At 33.9% G+C, this 21,045-nt stretch overlaps 1 protein-coding gene across 5 annotated transcripts in view; it reads left to right on the top strand.

Moving 5' to 3' along the window:
- Positions 1–20,487, top strand: part of LOC143253307 (putative protein-lysine deacylase ABHD14B) — a 38,469-nt gene extending 17,982 nt beyond the window's left edge. For 4 of the 5 annotated variants that reach the window (XM_076506971.1, XM_076506972.1, XM_076506969.1 and 1 more), the window contains 3 exons: positions 7,132–7,300; positions 17,994–18,223; positions 19,515–20,487. In XM_076506971.1, coding sequence (XP_076363086.1) covers positions 7,132–7,300; positions 17,994–18,223; positions 19,515–19,709 — 594 coding nt within the window. In that variant the 3' untranslated portion in view covers positions 19,710–20,487. Of the gene's footprint in view, positions 1–6,787; positions 6,905–7,131; positions 7,301–17,993; positions 18,224–19,514 lie in introns of those variants that run through there. The other variant, XM_076506973.1, reaches the window with a different exon arrangement.
- The last annotated feature ends 558 nt before the right edge of the window (positions 20,488–21,045 follow it).

The following is a 21,045-nucleotide window of genomic DNA, read 5'->3' as shown; positions in this document are numbered from 1 at the left end:
GTGTTAAGTATGTTCAGAGAATTGTCTGTTATCGGTGATCGATTCCACTTTTACTGTGTATTCGTGCACAAATTTTACGGAAGCAAGGGCACTTGCGCAACCCACACTGATTACTTACCTTCCGTGTCGAATGTTCTGTTTTTTGTTATTGTTTTTTAACTTGAATTGATTTTTTGAAATATCATAATTGTTCCAGACTAAAGTTCACTGAACCAGCTACTTGGAAACAAATCTCATTTTAAAATTAAACACTCGTATAAAAACATTATAACTGATAGATGTTCTATTTCAACTACCTATTTTCTAAATCATTAATTATAACAAATTCAAATACTGCAATGCAGAGATTTGTGGGCATAAAATATAAATTTCCACGTTGTATGAAAAAGCCATGGTTGAATTTTTTTGTTTGTTGAATTTCGCGCAAAGCTACACGAGGGCTATTTGCGCTAATCATCTAATTTAGCATTGTAACACTAGAGGGAAGGCAGCTAGTCATCACCATCTACCGCCAACTCTTGGGCTACTCTTTTACAGACGAATAATGGGATTAACCGTCACATTATAATGCCCCAAACGGCTGTAAGGACGAGCATGTTTGGTGTGATGAGGATTCGAAACCGCGAGCCTCAGATCACGAATCGAGCGCCCTAACCACCTGGCCATGCCGGGTCAAACTGTTAAGACAGACCCGGATTAATGAACAGTATAACTAAGTTATGATGACAACAGAAAGTTTTATAATTAATAATTAGCCAGTAAAATTAGCGAGTAAAATGTGGTTGTGGTTGTTAGGTTATTGTGATAAAAAAGCTTGATAACTAACAACAAATGCAAACACTGAGATTCCATACTCTCTCGCCTCTCCTTTTAAAAAGAGACATGATATATTTATATCAGGTAGCGTAAAGCTTTATATTCGAAAACTCAGACCCAAACTAACAACGATCCGGATCATTTTTTGTGGTATTATGAGAAGCCTCAATCTTAATGTATCCTATCCATAGCATGTAGTACAAATACAATCACACTTCAAAATAGTTAACCCATAACGCGAAAATGCCATATGTACTAACTACAAAAAATGCTTCAAAATTATCGAGAATCCTGAGTTGGATCCGGACCAAATTTGGGAAGGACTTTCCTACAATGACTTCCCATCTTTTGTAAAATTTCCGTGTACCTCGGTCTATTAATTTTTTAGATTCGCACGCAGAAACACAAACATACACATACCTACTGGACTGCAACACTCGTCCGGACAGGTAAGTGGGCGAAGTTACTCAACAAGTGTTCAAATTCTCCAAGTCTGCGGAGCGTAAAGGTAGAATTTATAAGCTGTCAAATGAATTTAAAAAAATAATTTCCAGGAAAGTAATTTTAAAATGTCCAGGAAATTGTATAAAAGAAACCAAAAACTCCACTGCTCACTGAAAATGGAAACTTTGGAAAATTCCAACTTATTACGCGTGTGATTCCACTCCAATAATTTTGTGAACATATAGATAACGTGCTACAGAGTACGAACATATAAATAACAGTATCTAAACATGCTTTTTACGAGTTTTTTTTAACACTAAATTGCAGAAGATTTAGGAAGAAGTTTTGTGGTGTATTCCACAAAATGAATGATTAATTTCAGGGGAAAAAAAAGCTTCACTGGCAAAAAAAAAACACAAAACATACAACAACTTAATATACGAAAGTGTATAGATCATTTAATTTTATATATGTTCGAAGGATAAACTCTTTTGAAATTCTCGTCGACAAATTTCTAACATAATTGCTAGAAGCCATTAACGTGCACTAAGTGAATCCTCAAAGTCCATTCAAAAACATGTTCATTAGTTTAATAAAAATCGATCGATCGTCAATGTTTGCGTTGAGGATAAAGTATTAAATTTCTGCACTTTCAGTTTTCTCTTTTCTTTGTAGTAAAATTTGTGAAACATATCAGCAGCTTTTTATGAAAGGGATTAGCATATTTCATAATATTCTTTAATTACAATATTTTATTGGAATAAGACTATATATTTCACTAATGTAAAAAGTGTCCAATGTTTCTGTTTCGAAATCTAAACAACCTACCCTCTTTTCGTGTGAAACGCAGGTATACCATTGGTTTTCTGTTATCTAAAGTGATGTAGGAGTTTTTCATTTTTTTTCACTACTTCATTTCAGCGTTGTCATGGAAGTAACATGTGGTCTATAAAGTCTTTAGCATTACTTTCTTCTAGTTGCTTCGTTTATATTATCTTTATTAGGAAATTTCAAGGATATTCTAGTATTGTAAAAAACATCCTAGTTAAACAGATTGGCACTAAAATATCCTTTGCTGGCTGATTATGATGAAGAAAATTATAGTCGACCAGTGCTTTCAGGGAACAAAGGTCATGAGGTGACGTTGTGAACTGAGTAAAGAAAGCGAGCCTACATTTTAAATTCAAGCGCTCTATATTATTTCTGCTTTATTCACAAATGCTTGGTGTTTTGGAGATCGTGTGTTTGGTAACTCAAAAGTCAATCTTGACTTGAAAGCTGCAGGGCTAAACATCCTATGATAGAAATTACCGTACCAACATTTGCGTAGGTATATGCACTGGTTTTCCCGTTTTATTTGTACAATAAAGATTCAAAATCAATGTTAAGAGTACTTATCCTATAGATATGGCATTGGTAATAGTATTTGTAGCGTATTAGACATGGTAGTTGTTTTAATTTTTTTTTCTTATATATAGAAAGAGCCTGCCTGTTTGTCACGTCAGTATCATTTAAAATGTTTCACGGAACAAACTGTATACCGTATCTAATACCCTAGATATGACAAGGAAAACAACATTTTATCACGTTTTAGATTAGATAAAAATTATAAATAAAATTATCTCCGGAAAATATAAGCGTGTTCGGAAAATAATCCATTTAAATTAAGTCAAGATAACTTTTTCAAATACATGGTGACTCAAAGGTTGTGCACCACCCTTACAACCGTTCGAAATATGCACAACTGATATCAGAACATGATGTCACAACAGGGTCACTTCCACACCTTTTGGCATGGCCAGGCACTCTACTCGTAATTTGAGTGTCGCTGGTTCGAATCCCCGTCACATCAAACATGTTTGCCCTTTCAATTATGAGGGCGTTATAATGTTACGATCAATCCCACTATCCGTTGGTAAAAGAGTAGCCCAAGAGTTGGTGGTGGGTGGTGATGACTAGCCGCCTTCCCTCTAGTCTTACACAGCTAACTTAGAACTAGCACAGATGCCCCTCGTGTAGCTATGCGCGAAATTAAAAGCAAACAATCCACACGTTCTTCAAAGGTTACACAACACAATGTCACAACAAGAGCACTTTTACACGTTCTTGCAAGGTTAAATAACAAGATCACTTTCATACAATCTAGCAATCTAACGCAACACAGTGTCACAAGAGGATCACTTCTTCTTATAAGGTTAATAACATCACAACATTAATATTATTACGTATTATAATTTATCTCGGACGAGCCCCCAATTACTTATTATGTATTACGATTTCAAACAGCCGAAAATTTTAATTTAGAAGTTAATTAAATGTTAATATGTATCAAATTTATGATATCTGACAACAAGATTGATACACACAGTTTTCCTTCTAAACATAAATACATTTGAATATACAAACAATACAATTTATAATAAGGGTTATTACAAATATTGGTTTACATATCAATATTTAATATCCTCAAAGAAATAGTAAACTCTGAAGTTAAACTGTTTGTAATGTTTGAAATCTATAAGCGTTCCTGGTCAAATTCTGTTGTTTCCTATTATTAAGTGCTAACCATAATCACAGCTTCCAAGACTTATAGTATACTGACTGTAGTTGACAAAACAACTTATAACCATCTGTCGACTTTTTGTGATGGCTTGCTTTTATATACCAATTACGCAAGATTCTCGAACGTTCAACAACGTTCAAAGACACGCTAACATTTTCATAAACAACATATAGTCGATTCTTACACTTAAGAATCTACAAATTTAGAGAATAGGCGGGACTTAGACAATACACATCCAACAATATACGTCACATACTTAAAAACTATACTGAAACAAACGTACGTATTAAAGTCAATGTATGATAGTAAGTCTGTTACAATATGACGAAATAAAAAGATAAATAATGCCAATAAAACATAAAAATGACATACAAAAAATAAATAACGTGGTGATGAGCTCTTTTTTTTAATATTTTGTATAAACAATTTGTTAATTTTTTGATACATTTCGTGAAACAAGATGCACACTTCAGTAAATTGAAAATATTGCTTTGTTGTTTGGAAATTATTCTGGACAGTGTAAAATGTGATACGGGGAAAGACATATCGTGCTTGTTGGGTCTGTCTTGCACGGCTTTAACACTTGACAAATTAATTAGCAAGAGGTTTTTATCCAATTCACAGAATGACATTAAATATACTGTGGAATAAAACGACTTTTTTTTGGAGGAGGAGTTTTACACACTTGCTTGGATTCTCCTAATTATGAACTTTCTAACTACCTACTCAATGGATATGGATTTTTCTTTTAGTTATTTTCACACGAATGAATTATTTAAATAAGTTTTCTAGTTCACTAATACTGTAGAACTATTCACTGAAATACACAACTCGCGAATTTTTATACATTATTAACAAATATTACATCAGCACTGATATGCCCCTTAAGGGCTTAACGGGAAGTCTGCTTGCTTATGACGCTCAAAATCTAGTTTTGATACCTGTAGTGGGAAGAGCACAAATAGCCCATTTTATAGCTTTGTGCTTGACAATAACCAAGCACTGGTGTTTTAATATACAAACTTTCGAAGAATTACAGTAAAGATATCAAAATAACCAGTGACTATTTAATATTTATCCGTTCATTTCTGTTAATGTTTTTGATATGAAACCAAAGAAATTAATTACATGAATGCTTGAAAATTTCGACAGGTCATAAAAAGAGAGAAAAAAAAGAAATAGTTTATCACTTAAGGATATTTCTATTTGTAACAAGCTCGTGGAATTTTAATCCAGTTAGTAATTCATACCGATTTGCCTTCTTAATACAGACCACTTCATAAATGGTCAATGAAAGAATAATGATATTTTTGGTGTTGATATTCTTGGGCTTCAATTAGGAAGTTAAAAATATATTAAAAAAATAAAATATATAATAATTAGCTAGTTAATTCTTTATCCAATCTTAACTTTTAATAACGTAACACACGAAAGTTGATCAATTTACTTGTTAGTAACCCTAAATAAAATTTGTTTGTTTTTTAGAATTTTTTCGAGTAAGGGCTACATGTGCTAGTCGCCCTTAACAACTAAAATGACAGAATAGAAAATATAATTTAGTCAACAGTACCTACAGCCAATTCTTGGATTGTTGTGTTCTGATTGAACAGTTGGGCGTGACCATAAGTTTCATAGGACACCCATGGTCCTAAAGGACAGAGTGAATTTTTGCTACAACTGTACGCAAACCTTTGAATTCTGGGTTCGCGCAAGCTCAGAAGGTCTTCCAACAACTTGATGGAGCAACCGTGTTAGGAACTTACTTTTATAGTATATATTAAGGCAAATACATGAATTTGTGGGGCTAAAGATTCGTCTACGGTAGGTGTCTGTCACTTTTTGACGATAAATTCGACAATAAACGAACAGTATGCACTCCAATTGTTTTTCTTTAAATGTATATGTATTAGAAATAAATTAAAAGTTTTTACAGAATTCTTTACATTATAGAGATCATAGTTCTTTTCTATAAAAAATAACTTTCTTGAATGTGTTTTTATATGGAGATAACACTGGTAAGTCTTTAGTAGGTTTATCATTCGTATGGTATAAAACAAGTACAATACCCACACTCTTAGTAAATTTCATATCTGCATTGTAATCTTGTGGTTTATGCTTATCTTTCACGTACTTCTAGAATATCAGTAATTGCAAAAGGTGTGTGTGGGTGTAAAAATATTCATCCGCTCTTCAATATTACTGTAGGAAACGATATTTGAGTGGTCAGGACGTTCCCATATTTCTGGTAGTCTAAGGGTGCGCTCCCTAGAAAAGTTTTGATATGAGATTCAATCTTGAGTACTTTTAACTACAAATACTTCATATACACAAGATAATGTATTGAATTAAAAGAAGCAGGTCTTAATATACAAATTATAGCCTTACAGGCCATTAAAAACTGCTCAGGTCTTGACCTTGCAGCTTCCTATGGTCCTCATGATATCCACATAAATATGCACATTTATATCTTCAATCATAATTACAACAGACTAGGTTAATCTGGAATTTTTACACCCAATATAATGTTTTAAGAATTTTCTATATTAGCCCAATATGTAATTATGTGACTCAATCCTAACATACAATATACCGGAAGTAACATAAAACTATTTAGAACGTTCATTGTCTGTTTTTACCTTTGATATCAGTAAGTATATTCCTTCTGTATAAACATAAAATGTTTCTACAGGATTTGTTTCTTTTTATTCACAACATTGTTTTTCGTCTGTCTACGTTTTTCCGAGAGCATTTTTGCACATGCGCTTTTGGTATAGCCAGATAACTACGTAACAGCATTCCTCCATATGTGTATGACGCATTTATATGTTGATTAGTGCCATCCTGTTTGTTTAAAATATTACGCTACATGTCACGATTAAGTAGGTGTTTTTTACATATTGAATATTTTCTGTTTTTTACATTACTTATCGGATGCCTTTGGTACTACTGGTTATATACGGGCGTCCGTGACATACCTTGTTATAAGGTGCTGACGTTATGTACGATAACCGACTTGTTTTCTTACAACTCGTACCTGTAGTGTCCTTATTTCAATACGTTGAGCAATTTTGTTTTTACCTGGTAAAATGTTTTTCATGTAAGACACATTTGTGGCTCAGCATTAATTAATAATGTTAGTTTCGATATTAATTATCTGTCTGCGTGTGAACATAAATAGTTTAGGAAAATGTATTTAAAAACGATTGGATATGGGCCCCGTCGGTAATTTTAAGGATAAGTTATGTAAATGTGATAATTGCAGCACCTTATAAATTAAAACAATATATATCTAATCGTAATTATTACAGGATTACAGAATATACGGAATAGAAGCGTTACCCCTGGATGGCAACAAACCAAAGTTAGACATACTGTTATTGCACGGGGCATCCACCTTCGCAGACTCGTGGCGCCATCTGGGAACTCTTCAGCTTCTATCTCTCTGGGGTTATCATGCAGTAGCTATTGATCTTCCAGGTTTGTAGCATTTTATATGTTCAAAACAAAATTGCAGAAAACAATAATGTTGAAACAAAGTAAAATCAGATCATATTCACGTCGAAAGTGGCCCTTCCTTATCTGACTGGACATTATTTACAACACAGTTCACAACTGTGATATTTCTATCGGAATTCTAACTTTGTAGTGATAAGTGATGGAATGATGCGAAATAATAATTAACAAACTGAAGGAAGCTTTCCAAATCCACGCCCACCAGTGGCTCAGCGGTATATCTGCGGACTTGCAGCGCTAAAAACCGGGTTTTGATACCTGTGGTGGGCAGAGCACAGATAGCCCATTATGTAGCTTTGTGTTTACTTCAAAACAACAACTTATCCAAATCCATAAAATAATCTTGGAAACTTTGATAGCATACTTGGCTTTTATGCGGTTAAAAATAAATATTCTGTGTTTGGAGGTTGAAAGTATTAATATACAGTATGGACTTCAGTCTTGAATGCCCGATTTGAAAAAAATAAGAGACAAATGTGTATATGCGCGCTAGGACAAAACCAAAAACAGTAACAGTATATCACTGTGAGTATGTATGTGTGTACCGGACGTGGTCAAGCAGCTAGCAAGCCGTAGATTATAGACAGGTCTACCGACCATTGTTCACGTCCCGTTACCGACAAAAGATAATATATATTTATCACTCCGCACTTTAGATCCTTTTGTGTCTCTACCCTCTATTTTGTACTTAAGGTTTCAAAGAGTTATTTATTTCCTAATATTGTGATACGTAAAACAAGGCTAGATGTTCCTTTTTCCCCCCTTCTAGTTTTGATAGGTGAGCATTTTTCAAGTTCACGGTAAATTTTCAGAATCATTCACATGCTTGCGTGCTCGAACTAAAACAGACCAGTCGAGGAATATGGCAAAACGTGCAAGTATCCTTCTTATGCATTATCATTGGCTATTCCCTTTTTGGCGTTGCTGTACTTACACACGAAAGGTGTTACTAGAGATCTGTGGAGTTTAGTTTATCCAGTGAGATATGTTTTGTAAAGGTTTAGCAACACCTGGAAGATATGTTTTCCCCATTTTAACTCATAAAACGAAATAGTCAAGGAACATTTAAATTTTCTGTAAAACGTTAGTTAAAGACATGAAGTTTGATAGTTGGCATACCGTCTCGGTGGTAAGCTTCTTTGATGGGCAAGCTTGCGTTTGAAAAACAAATGTGAAAATGTTTTCTATGGGAATATCACATTACACTCGTTTTATATGTGCGTGTATGTTAGGGTTTGCGAGTTGTTATACAGTGAATGAAATTAGAATCGGAAATAAAACTGTTCTAATGTAGTTTCAAAAAAATAGGCCTTTGTTTCAAAGTTGTACCCAAAGAAACTGATACAAAATGGCACTTGTAAACGAAATAAAGCATTTAAACTTTGTAAAACCTTAGTTTACTGTACATTGTCTCATTCGTTCACTTAATTTTTCTGAGAAATAAAAAAATAAGCCTTTTATAAACAAAGAAAGAATTTTTGTGCAGACACGTGACCGTGTAAAGTTTAAGCATAGACCCTGGTTGTCTATGACGCTCACATGACCCTAATCATGTATGCAGGTATCGCTCCAAGGGTCAGGTTTGATAGAAAACGGCTGTATTAATGGCTGCAGTTCAAGCAGGCTACTGGTCTCTATATGTTTACACATGTAGTAGGCTCGTTATTTATGTAAACGTAAAGCTAACAGTATGAGCGATATTATTCCAAGTTGTCATTTATTGTTTGATAAATATACCTACCAATTATTAATTGGAGTAATTTTCTTCGTTGTAAATAATAACTCGCTGTGTAGGAACGTATATATAGTGTATTGAGTCTAACTAAAAAAAAAGTATTCCTATACGTGTTATACCAACACGATATTTGTTTTGATTTTCGGGTCCATATTTAACAGTGATAGACTAGATGGAAGGCAGCTACTCAACACTAGCCACCGCCAACTCTTAGGCTACTCTTTTTTCCAAAGAATAATGGAATTAACAACACTTTATAGCATCCCCTCCCCCCGAAAAAGGCGAGTATGTTCGACGACGGGAATTACGAAACCTCAGATTGCGAGTCAGGTTCCCTAACCACCAGACGGTCATTCGTGTATTATTAAGGAAAGTAGAGTTTCTGGAGTAAATAATAATAGCTTTGCACATGTACTGAAAGGAAATTTATTATAAAATAAATTTTAGTTAAGTGTACGTTGTGAGTCGAAGTTATTTTGTAAACTAAATATACTCTTGTCTTGCTTCCTTCTGTACTATCAATAATTTGTTAAACAACTATATAAAAGTTTAACTGATCTCAACAAACATTTTATAAACAAGTCAGTCATGAAATAAACAGAATGTAAAAGGTAAAAGGATAGTGAAATATGAAAATCAAATTTGTTTAATTAACACTAAAATCAAACAATAATAATAATGTAACTTTTAAAATTAAGGATATTTTGTTTTACTAATACGAGAACAACAAATATCTCTTTTTGTCTTTCTTGCATTACGAAGAAATTCCTTCACATGATACCCTGATGTTGGTGACTGAAATAAAACAGATAGATACTCGTTAACTTTTTGTTTAAAATATTTACAAGAAAAATCCAAACCATTTCACGTATTGTATTGAAACACTGGTTATTAAAAATTATTTTTCACTGGCGTAATCCACTTACAAACTAAAGTACGTAAGACTAAAAAAAAATGTGTAAACAGAAACCGTGCAGTTATAACACAAAGCCTTTATTATAAAATATGGTGGTTGCCTTTCCAGGTTGAAAAATACTGAAGTGCCATGAGATATTGGTACACATAGTTTTAGGTTTTGTTTTTTTTTTTGTTTTTGTTTTCTCTCTCTCTGACCGAAAAATTAATGAAAATTATATGGAAAGAGAGGAAGCTTGAATGAAATCGACCAAATGCTCACGGACTTACTTTGAGGGTATATTAATTTTTCTATAGCACACCTACTTTTTCAGTTGTGTAGTAACTGAAGAAGTTTGTAACCTAAAAACCTTTTGCTACAATCTTTGTTTCCATAAGCAACGGTGCTAGCGTTTCCAAACAAATTTTAAAGTACAGTATAAATGAAACTGAGAATGTTCCAAGCGATTATTGTGCGAGACAGACAAAAAACAACTAATATTTAAACTAATAAACACGACATGTTATTAGTTTTCTGCTACATTTTTCTATGGATAAAAATAACTTTTTTGATGTTTTTCTAACAACTCAACTTTTGTGATTTATTTGAGAATCGTATTGTAATAATTTTCTTGTGTGAATTTTCAACAAATCAACTTGATGAAAGTAACTTCATTAAAGAATTAATGAGTTAATGGTTATTTACTTCAAAACAGCCGCATTTTGGACTATTATCACTCAGTTATGGAACAGTTCCACACTTTCTAGAACGCTTTCTGAACGCTAAATTCCAAAATAGTTACTCTCTAACCACTAAGCCTAACATAGGCCAGTGGCTCATGTTTGGGGTTATGGTTTTGAGGTTCTTTAGTTGACACGCAGTGACCGCCAAAATAAAATCGTGCTATGCACTTTAGGATTTGGGTGCGTTGTAAAAGTGACTATCATATCTCATTAAGCCATTACAATAGCCTTCGAATTGACGGTGGGTGGCGTTAACTAGATTCCTCCCTTAGTTTATCACTTAAAAATAAGGTCATACTAGCGAAGATATCATTCGCTTTGCGTAAAAGTCAACATAAAGTTTCTCGTTTCACTGAGTAAAAAATTTCGTTGCTATTATTTTAACTTAAGTTCTTTTGCATAGAAAAGTATTTTTAAGAAGTATCGTTATATTATATTGAAGCTAGTATTGCTCCAATAAAACCGTAAGCCTAACGTTCTTACAAGTCATCTATACGACACAGTTACACAGGTAGGTTACCCAATAATTATCATTATTTTTTTAACAATAACACATCTTTTCTTTTTAATTCTGAAAACTAGCAATTTATAAGTTTAAACTAGATATACTTCTCCCTCGCGGTGGCTCAGCGGCAAACCTGTAACGCTCAAATTTGAGACTCGATCCGTAAATGAACACAGCGCAGATAGCTCATTCTACAGCTTTACACAAAAATAAAGATTCAGCTGACCAGGTTGTTAGGGCACTTGACTCGCAGTCTGAGAGTCGTCGATTCTAATCTCCGTCCTATGAAATTTGCTAGCACTTTTGGGCATTTTTGTTCAGGAGTTGAAGGTGAGTGATCGTGACTTGCTTTCCTCCCTCTGGACTTCTACTGCTAAATCGGGGACGGCTAGCGCTGATTGCCCTCTTGGGCTTTGAGCGAAATTCAAAACTCATCAATACAAACCAAACCATGATCCAAATTTGATTAAAAACCTTTTTGCACATTTAATCATACAGACAATTAGGAAATCGCCACTAAAACAGCTCCACCTAACGATAATATTACACATATTATTGTATATTTATTCCTCAGATATTTTTAATTTATTTTTTTAATTCGTTAGCTCCTGGTGGGTCATTGGTGGGTTTACAGGCTTATTTTGCTAAAATTTTGGGTTTGTTTCCCCGAGATGCAGATCTGCATTAAAATAACAATTAATTTTATGTTTCATAAAATTTATCGACTGGTTAAAACATAGGAATATCAGTTGTATGAAATGTTTAGTTTATGTATTGATCGTCTTACTGTTACTTTAGTATTTATTAAACCAACGAGCACTTTTAGTTTTTGGCGTTCACTTAAATTAGAAAAACACGTGTTAATACTTGAACAGACAACAACCTCGTGGTGTCATATTAAATATTCATATGGTGGATTGTAATTTAAGTCCTAGTGTTCAATGGGTTTAGCTTTGAAAAATGTGATCTACCATTAATCTATAGTGACGTAGTGGGACAGTTTCAATGGTTGTATTAAGTACAAAGTACTGGAAATTATTACGAAAACGGCGAATAAAATTGGTATAAAATAGCTTCATTCTCTGTTACATGAAAGTAAACGTCACTAGAGTTGAGTAACTTTGTTAGTTAACATTGTGATTAGCTCACAGTGCCACATCAGCATAATGTCTATAACATTTATACTATTTCCAGTAGTTATAAGGGACTTATGGCTTCCGTTACATAAATGTTACATGACAGACATTTCGAAATCAAAGTTATGATTGAGGAGAAATTTCAAAACGCAGAAATAACCGTATGGAAACTCTGAAGATTATACATGTTGATAATATAATGAATTTACCGAGAAAGAAAAACCTAAACTATTTGGAAATGTTCCTCACGTGAGATGCATGGCAACCAGTAGAGATCTTGCCAATATCGGTACAAGTGTGAATGTCGCCTTCGAAACAGTAAAGAACACAGTAGTAAAAAGTGACCTCGGTGAGTATGTAATTATGTACAAATCACTGTTTAAGAATGATAACAAACACAAAAGGGTGAAGTGGACATCACACTTCAAATTAATTGGATGAGAAAAGATGGAGGAGAGAGTTCTTTATAGGTGAATCTAAAATAATTTTTGTTAACAGTTCGTTCAGTGGCAAGTAGAGAGTTGTATCAAGATGAATTTACATAAAGCACAGTGAAGCTCACCGGGAGTTGTATACAAGAGTTGACTGCATTTTAATCAATGGTGTTGAACGTCTAAGTAAAATTTATGGCACCCTAACTGCTGACAGGTACCAAGACATTTTATCATTCCATTTCCTCATGATTAACATCTGTGAGGAAAAGATTTATTTTCCAGCAAGGCGCCGATTACAAGTATGCTCGAAATTTGGTGAAATAATATAATTGGAATCAATAAAAGGTCAACATACACTTGCAGATATGAATTAATTTGCGCAAAGTTGCGTTATAAATATTATTAAAGTTGTTTGGCCTTATATGGATACTTTGAAGGTCGACTAGCAACGAGGCAAACTGAATGCATTATAAGGAGTAATGCAGTACATTTGGAATTATATTTCACAGCCAATCATTGATAAGCTTATGGTAACACAAACACAAGATGTAATACTGTTTAAACAGAAAACCAGAGCAGTGAACAACAGTTGATAACGCACCCCTGTACACGCGAAAGGTTCATGGCTTGATTGCGAGTATAGTAGACACAAAAACTTAGATTACTACTAAAAATGACGTTCAGTTTATGTTCATTTTGTAACCTTGGGAAAAGGCCTGAAAACATGCGTCGTTTATGAGAAAGAAGGTAGTAGTTTTGTTTAATTATATTAGTCATAAGACACCATATTAGGCCGATTATATTTTTAGCATTACATACATAATCTAGTCCCTTAAAGATTTATAATGATAGTATTTTAACCACATTGTATTCATCGTGTCCGTTGCCGACGACGCGTTTGGAAGAATCCGGAGCTCTTCAGGCCGGTTGATATACAACGAACAAAGTAGTGGTTGAGATATTATTTTTATAGGACAGAGCTATGGACTGCACAAAACACATTGTTGGGATTATATATGGAAAACACGGCTTCGTTGAAACACTATTATTACATACTCTTCTAATTTTTGAAATTCCGTAAGGGTCTAAATTAGAAATGTGTAATTAAAAATGTAATAGGTCTAACATAATGTTTTAAGACAACCATACTTAATTATATCATGCTTCGCCATCTTGTAAAAGGCGTTCAAACCGTAACAATGGCTGTTTTAGTTGTTTAGCTAGGCCTGTAGAGCACTACCCTACCTTGCGTTTGGAATATTCAGTTATTTAGGCGAGCTCATGATGGTGAAAAATTGGAATACTGCATAAATAACATAACACTTAAACTTTTATCTAGCGTTTGCTGACCATAACCAGCCTCGAAGTTGTTCAAATTTGTCATACAATCGTATCAGGCTGAGTACATCAAACATGCAACTACAGTTGAAGTGTTTCACTTGGGGCTGTATCATGTAAAGGATTTACCTATGTTTATTTATTTTAATATCTACATATGTTTTAGTTTAGTATATATTTATAAATGCCTGTTATTTATATCTTGTTAATGTGTATTGCGAAAGTCCCGCCTATTCTCTAAATTTGTAAAAGATTCTCGAGTATAAAAATCAGTAATGTACTATATGTGTGTAAATATCAGTATTGTTGCCAACTGAACTTTCGAGAACCTCGCCTTAGTTTACAATTCGCAACACGCAGAAAGACAGTTTTTATATTGTTGGTTTACTACAGTTAGTACACTATAAATTGAACTTAGAAACTATAACAGTGATTAACGCTTATTAATCGGAAAATTACAGATATTTGACCAAGAACGTCTATATATTTCGAACATTACAAACCGTTTAACTTCAGTGAATTAACTTCCAATTCAGCATTTCTTCGAGGACATTAAATATCTTCGTCGGAGAAAAGTCAGTTTTGTAAACGGTGTGAGGCCAGTCAATAATTTATAACGCTAGCTAGTTTATAAACTCAGGATTAATTCGCTCATCATAAACCATCGATAAAATATTAGTTTCAGACGCGATAGAAGATTTAATGCTGTTTGTAAATTTGTAGAACTTTTCTATATAAATTATTATTTGTAATAACCGTTATTATAAATTGTTATTAAATATTAAAATATATTTGTTTTAAGAAATAAATTGATAATCTTGTTAGCAAATCTTATAAATTTAATACATATCGACATTTTAATTAACTTTTAAATTAAAATTTCCGGCTGTTTGAAATCGTTATACCTAGCGTACTTAATGTAATGCATCGGAGACGCGTCCGGGATAAATTATAAATACGTGACAATCGAGATTATACAGAAATATGAATGCTCTTTACTATATTTAAACTGCAAAACGTGTAAATTTAATTTTTTCTTAACACAGTATTCACAGAATATTACTTTATTTTTTGTATATTCTGGTTACCATGAATATACAGAAACATTATAATTGTTTGTTTGTTTTTGAATTTCGCACAAAGCTACTCGAGGGCTATCTGTGCTAGCCGTCCCTAATTTATCAGTGTAAGGCTAGAGGAAAGGCAGCTAGTCATCACCACCCACCGCCAACTCTTGGGCTACTCTTTTACCAACGAATAGTGGGATTGACCGTCATATTATAACGCCCCCACGGCAGAAAGGGCGAGCATGTTTGGCGCGACGGGGATGCGAATCCGCGATCCTCAGATTACGAGTCGCACGCCTTAACAAGCTTGGCCATGCCGGGCCAACATTATAATACGTGTTCTTATTTATTATGTGTGATAAAAAATTGCAGTGTAAAGTATAAGAATTGTTCTATTTTTGTAATTTCTTTATAAATTTACGAAATGTTGCTGTTAATTTACTTGAACGAAAGTTGGTTCCATATTAAACAGTTTGGACTTAGTGTCCTGATAGGCTATTATGGTAGCTTTGTATTTTAATAACATACTTATACAGGTAAACATCGATATAAAACGCATCGATAAAGCGCGATAATCAGTTGGGCGCGATGGGGTCTTAGGCCCCAAACTTTTTTTGGGTTTCTACAGCGGCCGCCGCTTAATATTACCACAGCTTAATGTAATCAGCCGGTTAATGTGATCAAAAATCAAAAAACCAAATCCACTTCAATCTTTTTGTATGGTTTTCACGCAGCATATTGTGATCAAACCCCGGCCTGCATGTAATAATTCCTGGCGCTGTCAACTGCAGTAAAGTACATAATCTGCCAGTCGTAGGATAGCTCTCAGGTAATTATTTGACTTCAGTTTGTACTTAGATTTTAATAATTAGTAAATAAATTATCAAAATTAATTACTATGTGTATTAACTTTTAAAATTGAACTAATTTTAATCAGCGTCTAATGGTAAAAACGATCACATGATTGCTCTGACGGAACTACTTTTAGAATATCAGCCCCCATCAAAGTAATGAATTCGATAAATTTCTTTAGAATTCTGCTTTTTACATTTAATTTCAGTCTTAAAATTGAGTTTAATAAATAAAAAAAAATAAAAAAATGCTATATCATTGGTGTAAGTAGTTTTGTTTGTTTTTCTTTATTTCACTACAAAACGCGTAAATTTTGCATTATCGCTCACCCCGAGGGTCAAAAAAAAAAAAAATCAAATCGGTATAAGGTGCAATCAGATACAACGTGGTCATAACTTCCACCTCCTGTGCCATTTAAACTGTCTCCTGTGTTTGTACACAGATTTTTGTTGTTTTGTTCTGCTGTTTTCATGAAAGAGTTGTGTTATTTCCTTATGAAGCATGAAATCAGTTTTATACGCATAAGAAGGTGATAACCTTTTTTACACTTCATTAACACCTCTCTTTCTCTAGGTGTTCGATATATTTGTATACCCAGGAGGGTCAGGTACACTAGACTTCTTCCTCCTTCCATTACTTAGTTGGAGTGGCCTGATTAATAATACATTTAGAATAAATACAAAGTGGCATAACTTTAAATCTGGCCCTTTTCAGAGCAATGTCCATTTATATTCTTCTTTCATTTATTTATTTATTTTTTTAAATAAATCTAGAACGTAGGTGGCACTCTGTATGCTGATGTAATTAGTGTATTCTGTAATGTTTAGAGTTTGGTTTGTAATTGTTTTTCACTTACATTGATCCATGCAGGAGCTGCATAGTCTATTACTGCTCTAATGTATGACTTGTATATTTTAATGATGTTTTTTGGTGGTGTTCCGTAGTTTTTACCAGTTACACTCCCTAGCATAGTTTATTCTTCGCCAAATTTTAGTTTTTTTGTTGCTTACATGTTTTATTCAAGAATTTTGCCTAGACAGCTGGTCAGACTGATCGGTCGATAACTGTTTGGTTTATTGGCTAGTTTTCCTTCTTTGTGGAACATTAAAATATTAGTCAGTGATGTCGAGAAAACCCACTCACTTGTAGAAAAAAAATATATATATATATAAAACGGCTCTTGCTTTCTTTGTGAACCTGACGATGACCGAAGAAGGTCGAAACGTTGTTCGCTCCTCTACGTAAAATATTTTCTCAACCCAAACGAGCCGTTTTCATATATATATTAAAATATTAGCTTGCTTCCAAGAAACTGGGATGTATCCAGAGTATAGATATAAATTAAATATGGTTAATAGGTGTTCATATAATTTTGGAGAGTTTTTTTTTAGAGAATCGTTTGTATTCCATCATTTCCCGGTGCTTTGTTTTTTGAATTTTTGATTGCTTGTTCAAGTTTCATTTAGTACCTCGAATCTTAATGACCTGAGATTTTATAAAACCGCACAAGCGTGGAACGTGGAACGTATGACGTCACTTTTATACTCTCCGCCCAGTTGGGTACTTCTGTACCCTTTACCTCGGAGGAAAGTGTGAAGACTTTTAACGCTAAAACTGGATTTCGATACCAGCGGTGAGCACAGCACAGATAGCCCATCGCGTAGCTTTGTGCTTGATAACAACTAAGCCTCTTTCTTTTCCAATAATATGGATTAGGTTGTATACAATACGAGTTGATATTCTGAGGTTAGTAAAATGTTCGCTAATGACATGAAATATCCTTTAGCGATGCTTCTTCAGATTTATCAGTTTCATACAGACTTAACAGATATTCATTCTAGAACTTCCCTTTTACGTTCTATTTAAAATTAATTCTGTAATGTTATTAAAATTGGTAATCTTGTCAAGGTTTTTTTACATTAATACTGTGTATTTTTCGTTTTTTCTCCAAGGATTTGGGAAAAGCACTATGGATAACGTCTTGCCTGAGAAACGACCGGATTTCCTGAGTGAGCTGATCTGGAGCCTTCAGATGCCCCAGCCGTTGGTTGTGGCGCCCTCTCTGAGCAATCTTTTTGTTCTCCCTCACCTAAGCATGTATCCAGAGAAGATTTTGGCTGCTATTATTATATCTCCTATCATTCCTTCAAGTATGAAGGCTGAAGACTATGTAATAATTAAGGTTAGTCAAATAGTACAATCAACTCTTCATTATGAACGATACGGACTGGTAGTATCGAATAAAATATAACCATACAACAAATAAACCATAGTGTATACCTCTGTCACACAACGTTGATCATATTCATCTAATAAAAAATACGAAAATATGTCCGTCGTTGTCATTGTATACGGACCATTTTTGATACAGCAATGAGAAATAATATTCTATATGTGGCCACCAAGTTTCTTGAAAATCCTACTGCGTTGGACGAAGTTATACAGCAAAAATAGCGTGAAAAATCAGTGCCCATATTAGCAGATAGGGATTTTTTTTTTATTCGTGAGCTTATTGTGACAGACCTCGATCTCCAAAAGATTAAGTTTAAGCTGGATCATAGTCCAACTAAATGCAACTTTCGTCCGAATCCTTTCAGCTGTTTACGAGGAATCTTGCTGACAAACACACACACACAGTAAAAAAAAACAATCTCCATGATTGCAGAGGTTACTAATTATGTAGTGTGTAGGTAACCAATAAAGTGCTGGAAACAAGGGTATACAACATGTAAACGAAATAACCCAAAAGTTGCTATAAACGAAGTAGTATGGTGACTTCTGAGTCAGATAATGTCCCACTTTAGGAATGTGGTAGGTCAACGGACTTAAACATTGTTTTTGTTTCTGTTCACCCTGCACGCGAAATTTAATTATCATCATACCGACTCAAATATACTACTACGGTGACATCTAAATAAAAACACTTAAAATCACTTGACGAAAATTAGTTAAGCAGTAACTAAAAGCTATTACTCCCTCCCCACTAGCACAACGGTATGTCTTTGGACTTATTATGCTACAAAATAGGTTTTGATACCTCTGGTGAGCAGAGTAGAGATAGCTTATTGTGTAACCCTGTGCTTAACTTTAAACAAACAAGCTAAATACTCGTGTGAAAAATGATGATAAACTAAAATTTCAATGTATAACAAAAGAATAAAAATTCGATATGTTGGGTATACCGAATATAAGCGTATGAAAACTAAGTATTTTAATATTCTGCGTGGGCTTGTGAGAAATAAATTAATTGGTGTAAATGAGGTAAATGAAACTTGGTTGGCCAAATATTTGTATAAAGCAGCTACTTCTGCGACTTTCCTACCAATAGATTTTGCGTAGTGACTAAAATAGTGTGAAAACCATAACTCAACTTTCTAGGTTGACAATGCAAGATTAAAATAATATATGTGTGTTGAGTTTTAAATACGTTCCAGAAAGTTCTACTTTTATTCACTGCTATTTGTTGTTTCCAGGCTTCAACCTTGGTAATCAGTGGGGACAAAGACCAAAAGAATAACCTTAAACCAGCTAAGGCCTTGGAGAAGATCCCTAGCTGTGAGCTTCGTATATTCCCGCACGCCTCATCTCCTGCTCATCAAAGTCAACCGAAACTTTTTCATAAAGAGTTGTTCAGTTTTCTACAGAAGTTCAAGCACAGCTGTCGTTAGAAGCCCAAAAAGTTTACATGTGTTGTGATGAATCGTGAATCTGTTACAGTGGTCCTGTTAATAATAGTGGATTTTCTTTGAGTAGATGCCATCTGTGTATATTTTGTTATATCTAATAATGAATTTTGCATGTTTATATAAGAAAAAAAGTTTGTTATGCTACAGAGTTTGATAACAGTTCATAGCAACGCAGCGTTATCATCATCACGTTTCGGTGCAACTAACAGTGTACATAATGCCTTTAAACGACGTTGTTACCTCAGGATTTAAACAACGAACCCACTAATAGTGACATTTGTCCTGCAAGAACAAATATTTGACGTATCAGATGCTAGGTTTTACGTCTTGAAATAACCTGTAATTGTTATTTGAAGTTGGCATAACTAATAGTGTATTTTGTATATTCATAAAGCTATTTGAGTGTTGTCCTGAAGTGTTTGACATAATTGATAGTGGGTGTTACAACTTGATAAAACATTGACTTATTACAGTTTAATGTAACTAATTGTAGAGAATGATAATGCACGTAGTCACTTTATGCCAACGTTACTTTTGTGTACTAGTTAGTCTGTTGTCGTTTCTCACACGAGCCCTTCCTTTGTTACTGGTGAAACGTTATAGTACCTGTAGTCACTTGATGTAAACGTTGCTGGTGTGAAATGGATAGTCTGTTGAGCCCTATTTGTATACAGATGTTATTGCATTAGATTTAATATAGTTTTACATCTTGGGTAAGTACTGCTTTTCGTTTAATAAATAAAAGGTGTTGTTTCTCAGAGCCGATGTTTTTGTGCTATACGTAATGATTAAGTTGGTGTAGCATGCAGTTTTCTTCTCGGCATTGTACTATTTATTAGCATAGTCACCTACGGAAGAGAAAGGTTGACTTCGTGTTTTTTTCAACTTTCACAAATCTATCTAATTTATTGTAATCTATCAATTATATTTAACTAAACTAAGCAATAACTCACGGATATACGTTGTTTTTGTGTGATATGTATTAAGAACCCTGCGTTGGAAAATGATTCTTTTATCACCAAATTTCTGAACAAATACGCAAAGTTTTCACACAACAGAATAAGAACAATTGCTTACCAACTGATTTAGATAAAGGCGCGGATTGGTTCCGTTGTACTACGTACTAACTGTTTTTCGATATTTTTGTATGATACCACAAAATATTCCACACATGCGCGCGCAAACACTCTCACACATAAAGTTATAAGTGCATGAAAAGCGTGATAGTCAGTCCCTTAACGTGGGGGTAGGATGCTTCTAACTGGGTGGTTTTTCCTCTGGTAAATTGTTCAAAACTAGGGTTAGCGGCTAATTCCTT

The sequence above is a fragment of the Tachypleus tridentatus genome, chromosome 6 (genome assembly GCF_004210375.1).
Source record: "Tachypleus tridentatus isolate NWPU-2018 chromosome 6, ASM421037v1, whole genome shotgun sequence".
NCBI classification, from domain to species: Eukaryota; Metazoa; Arthropoda; class Merostomata; order Xiphosura; family Limulidae; genus Tachypleus; species Tachypleus tridentatus.
Note: the sequence above shows the minus strand (reverse complement) of the source record. Positions and strands in the feature narration are given on the sequence as shown.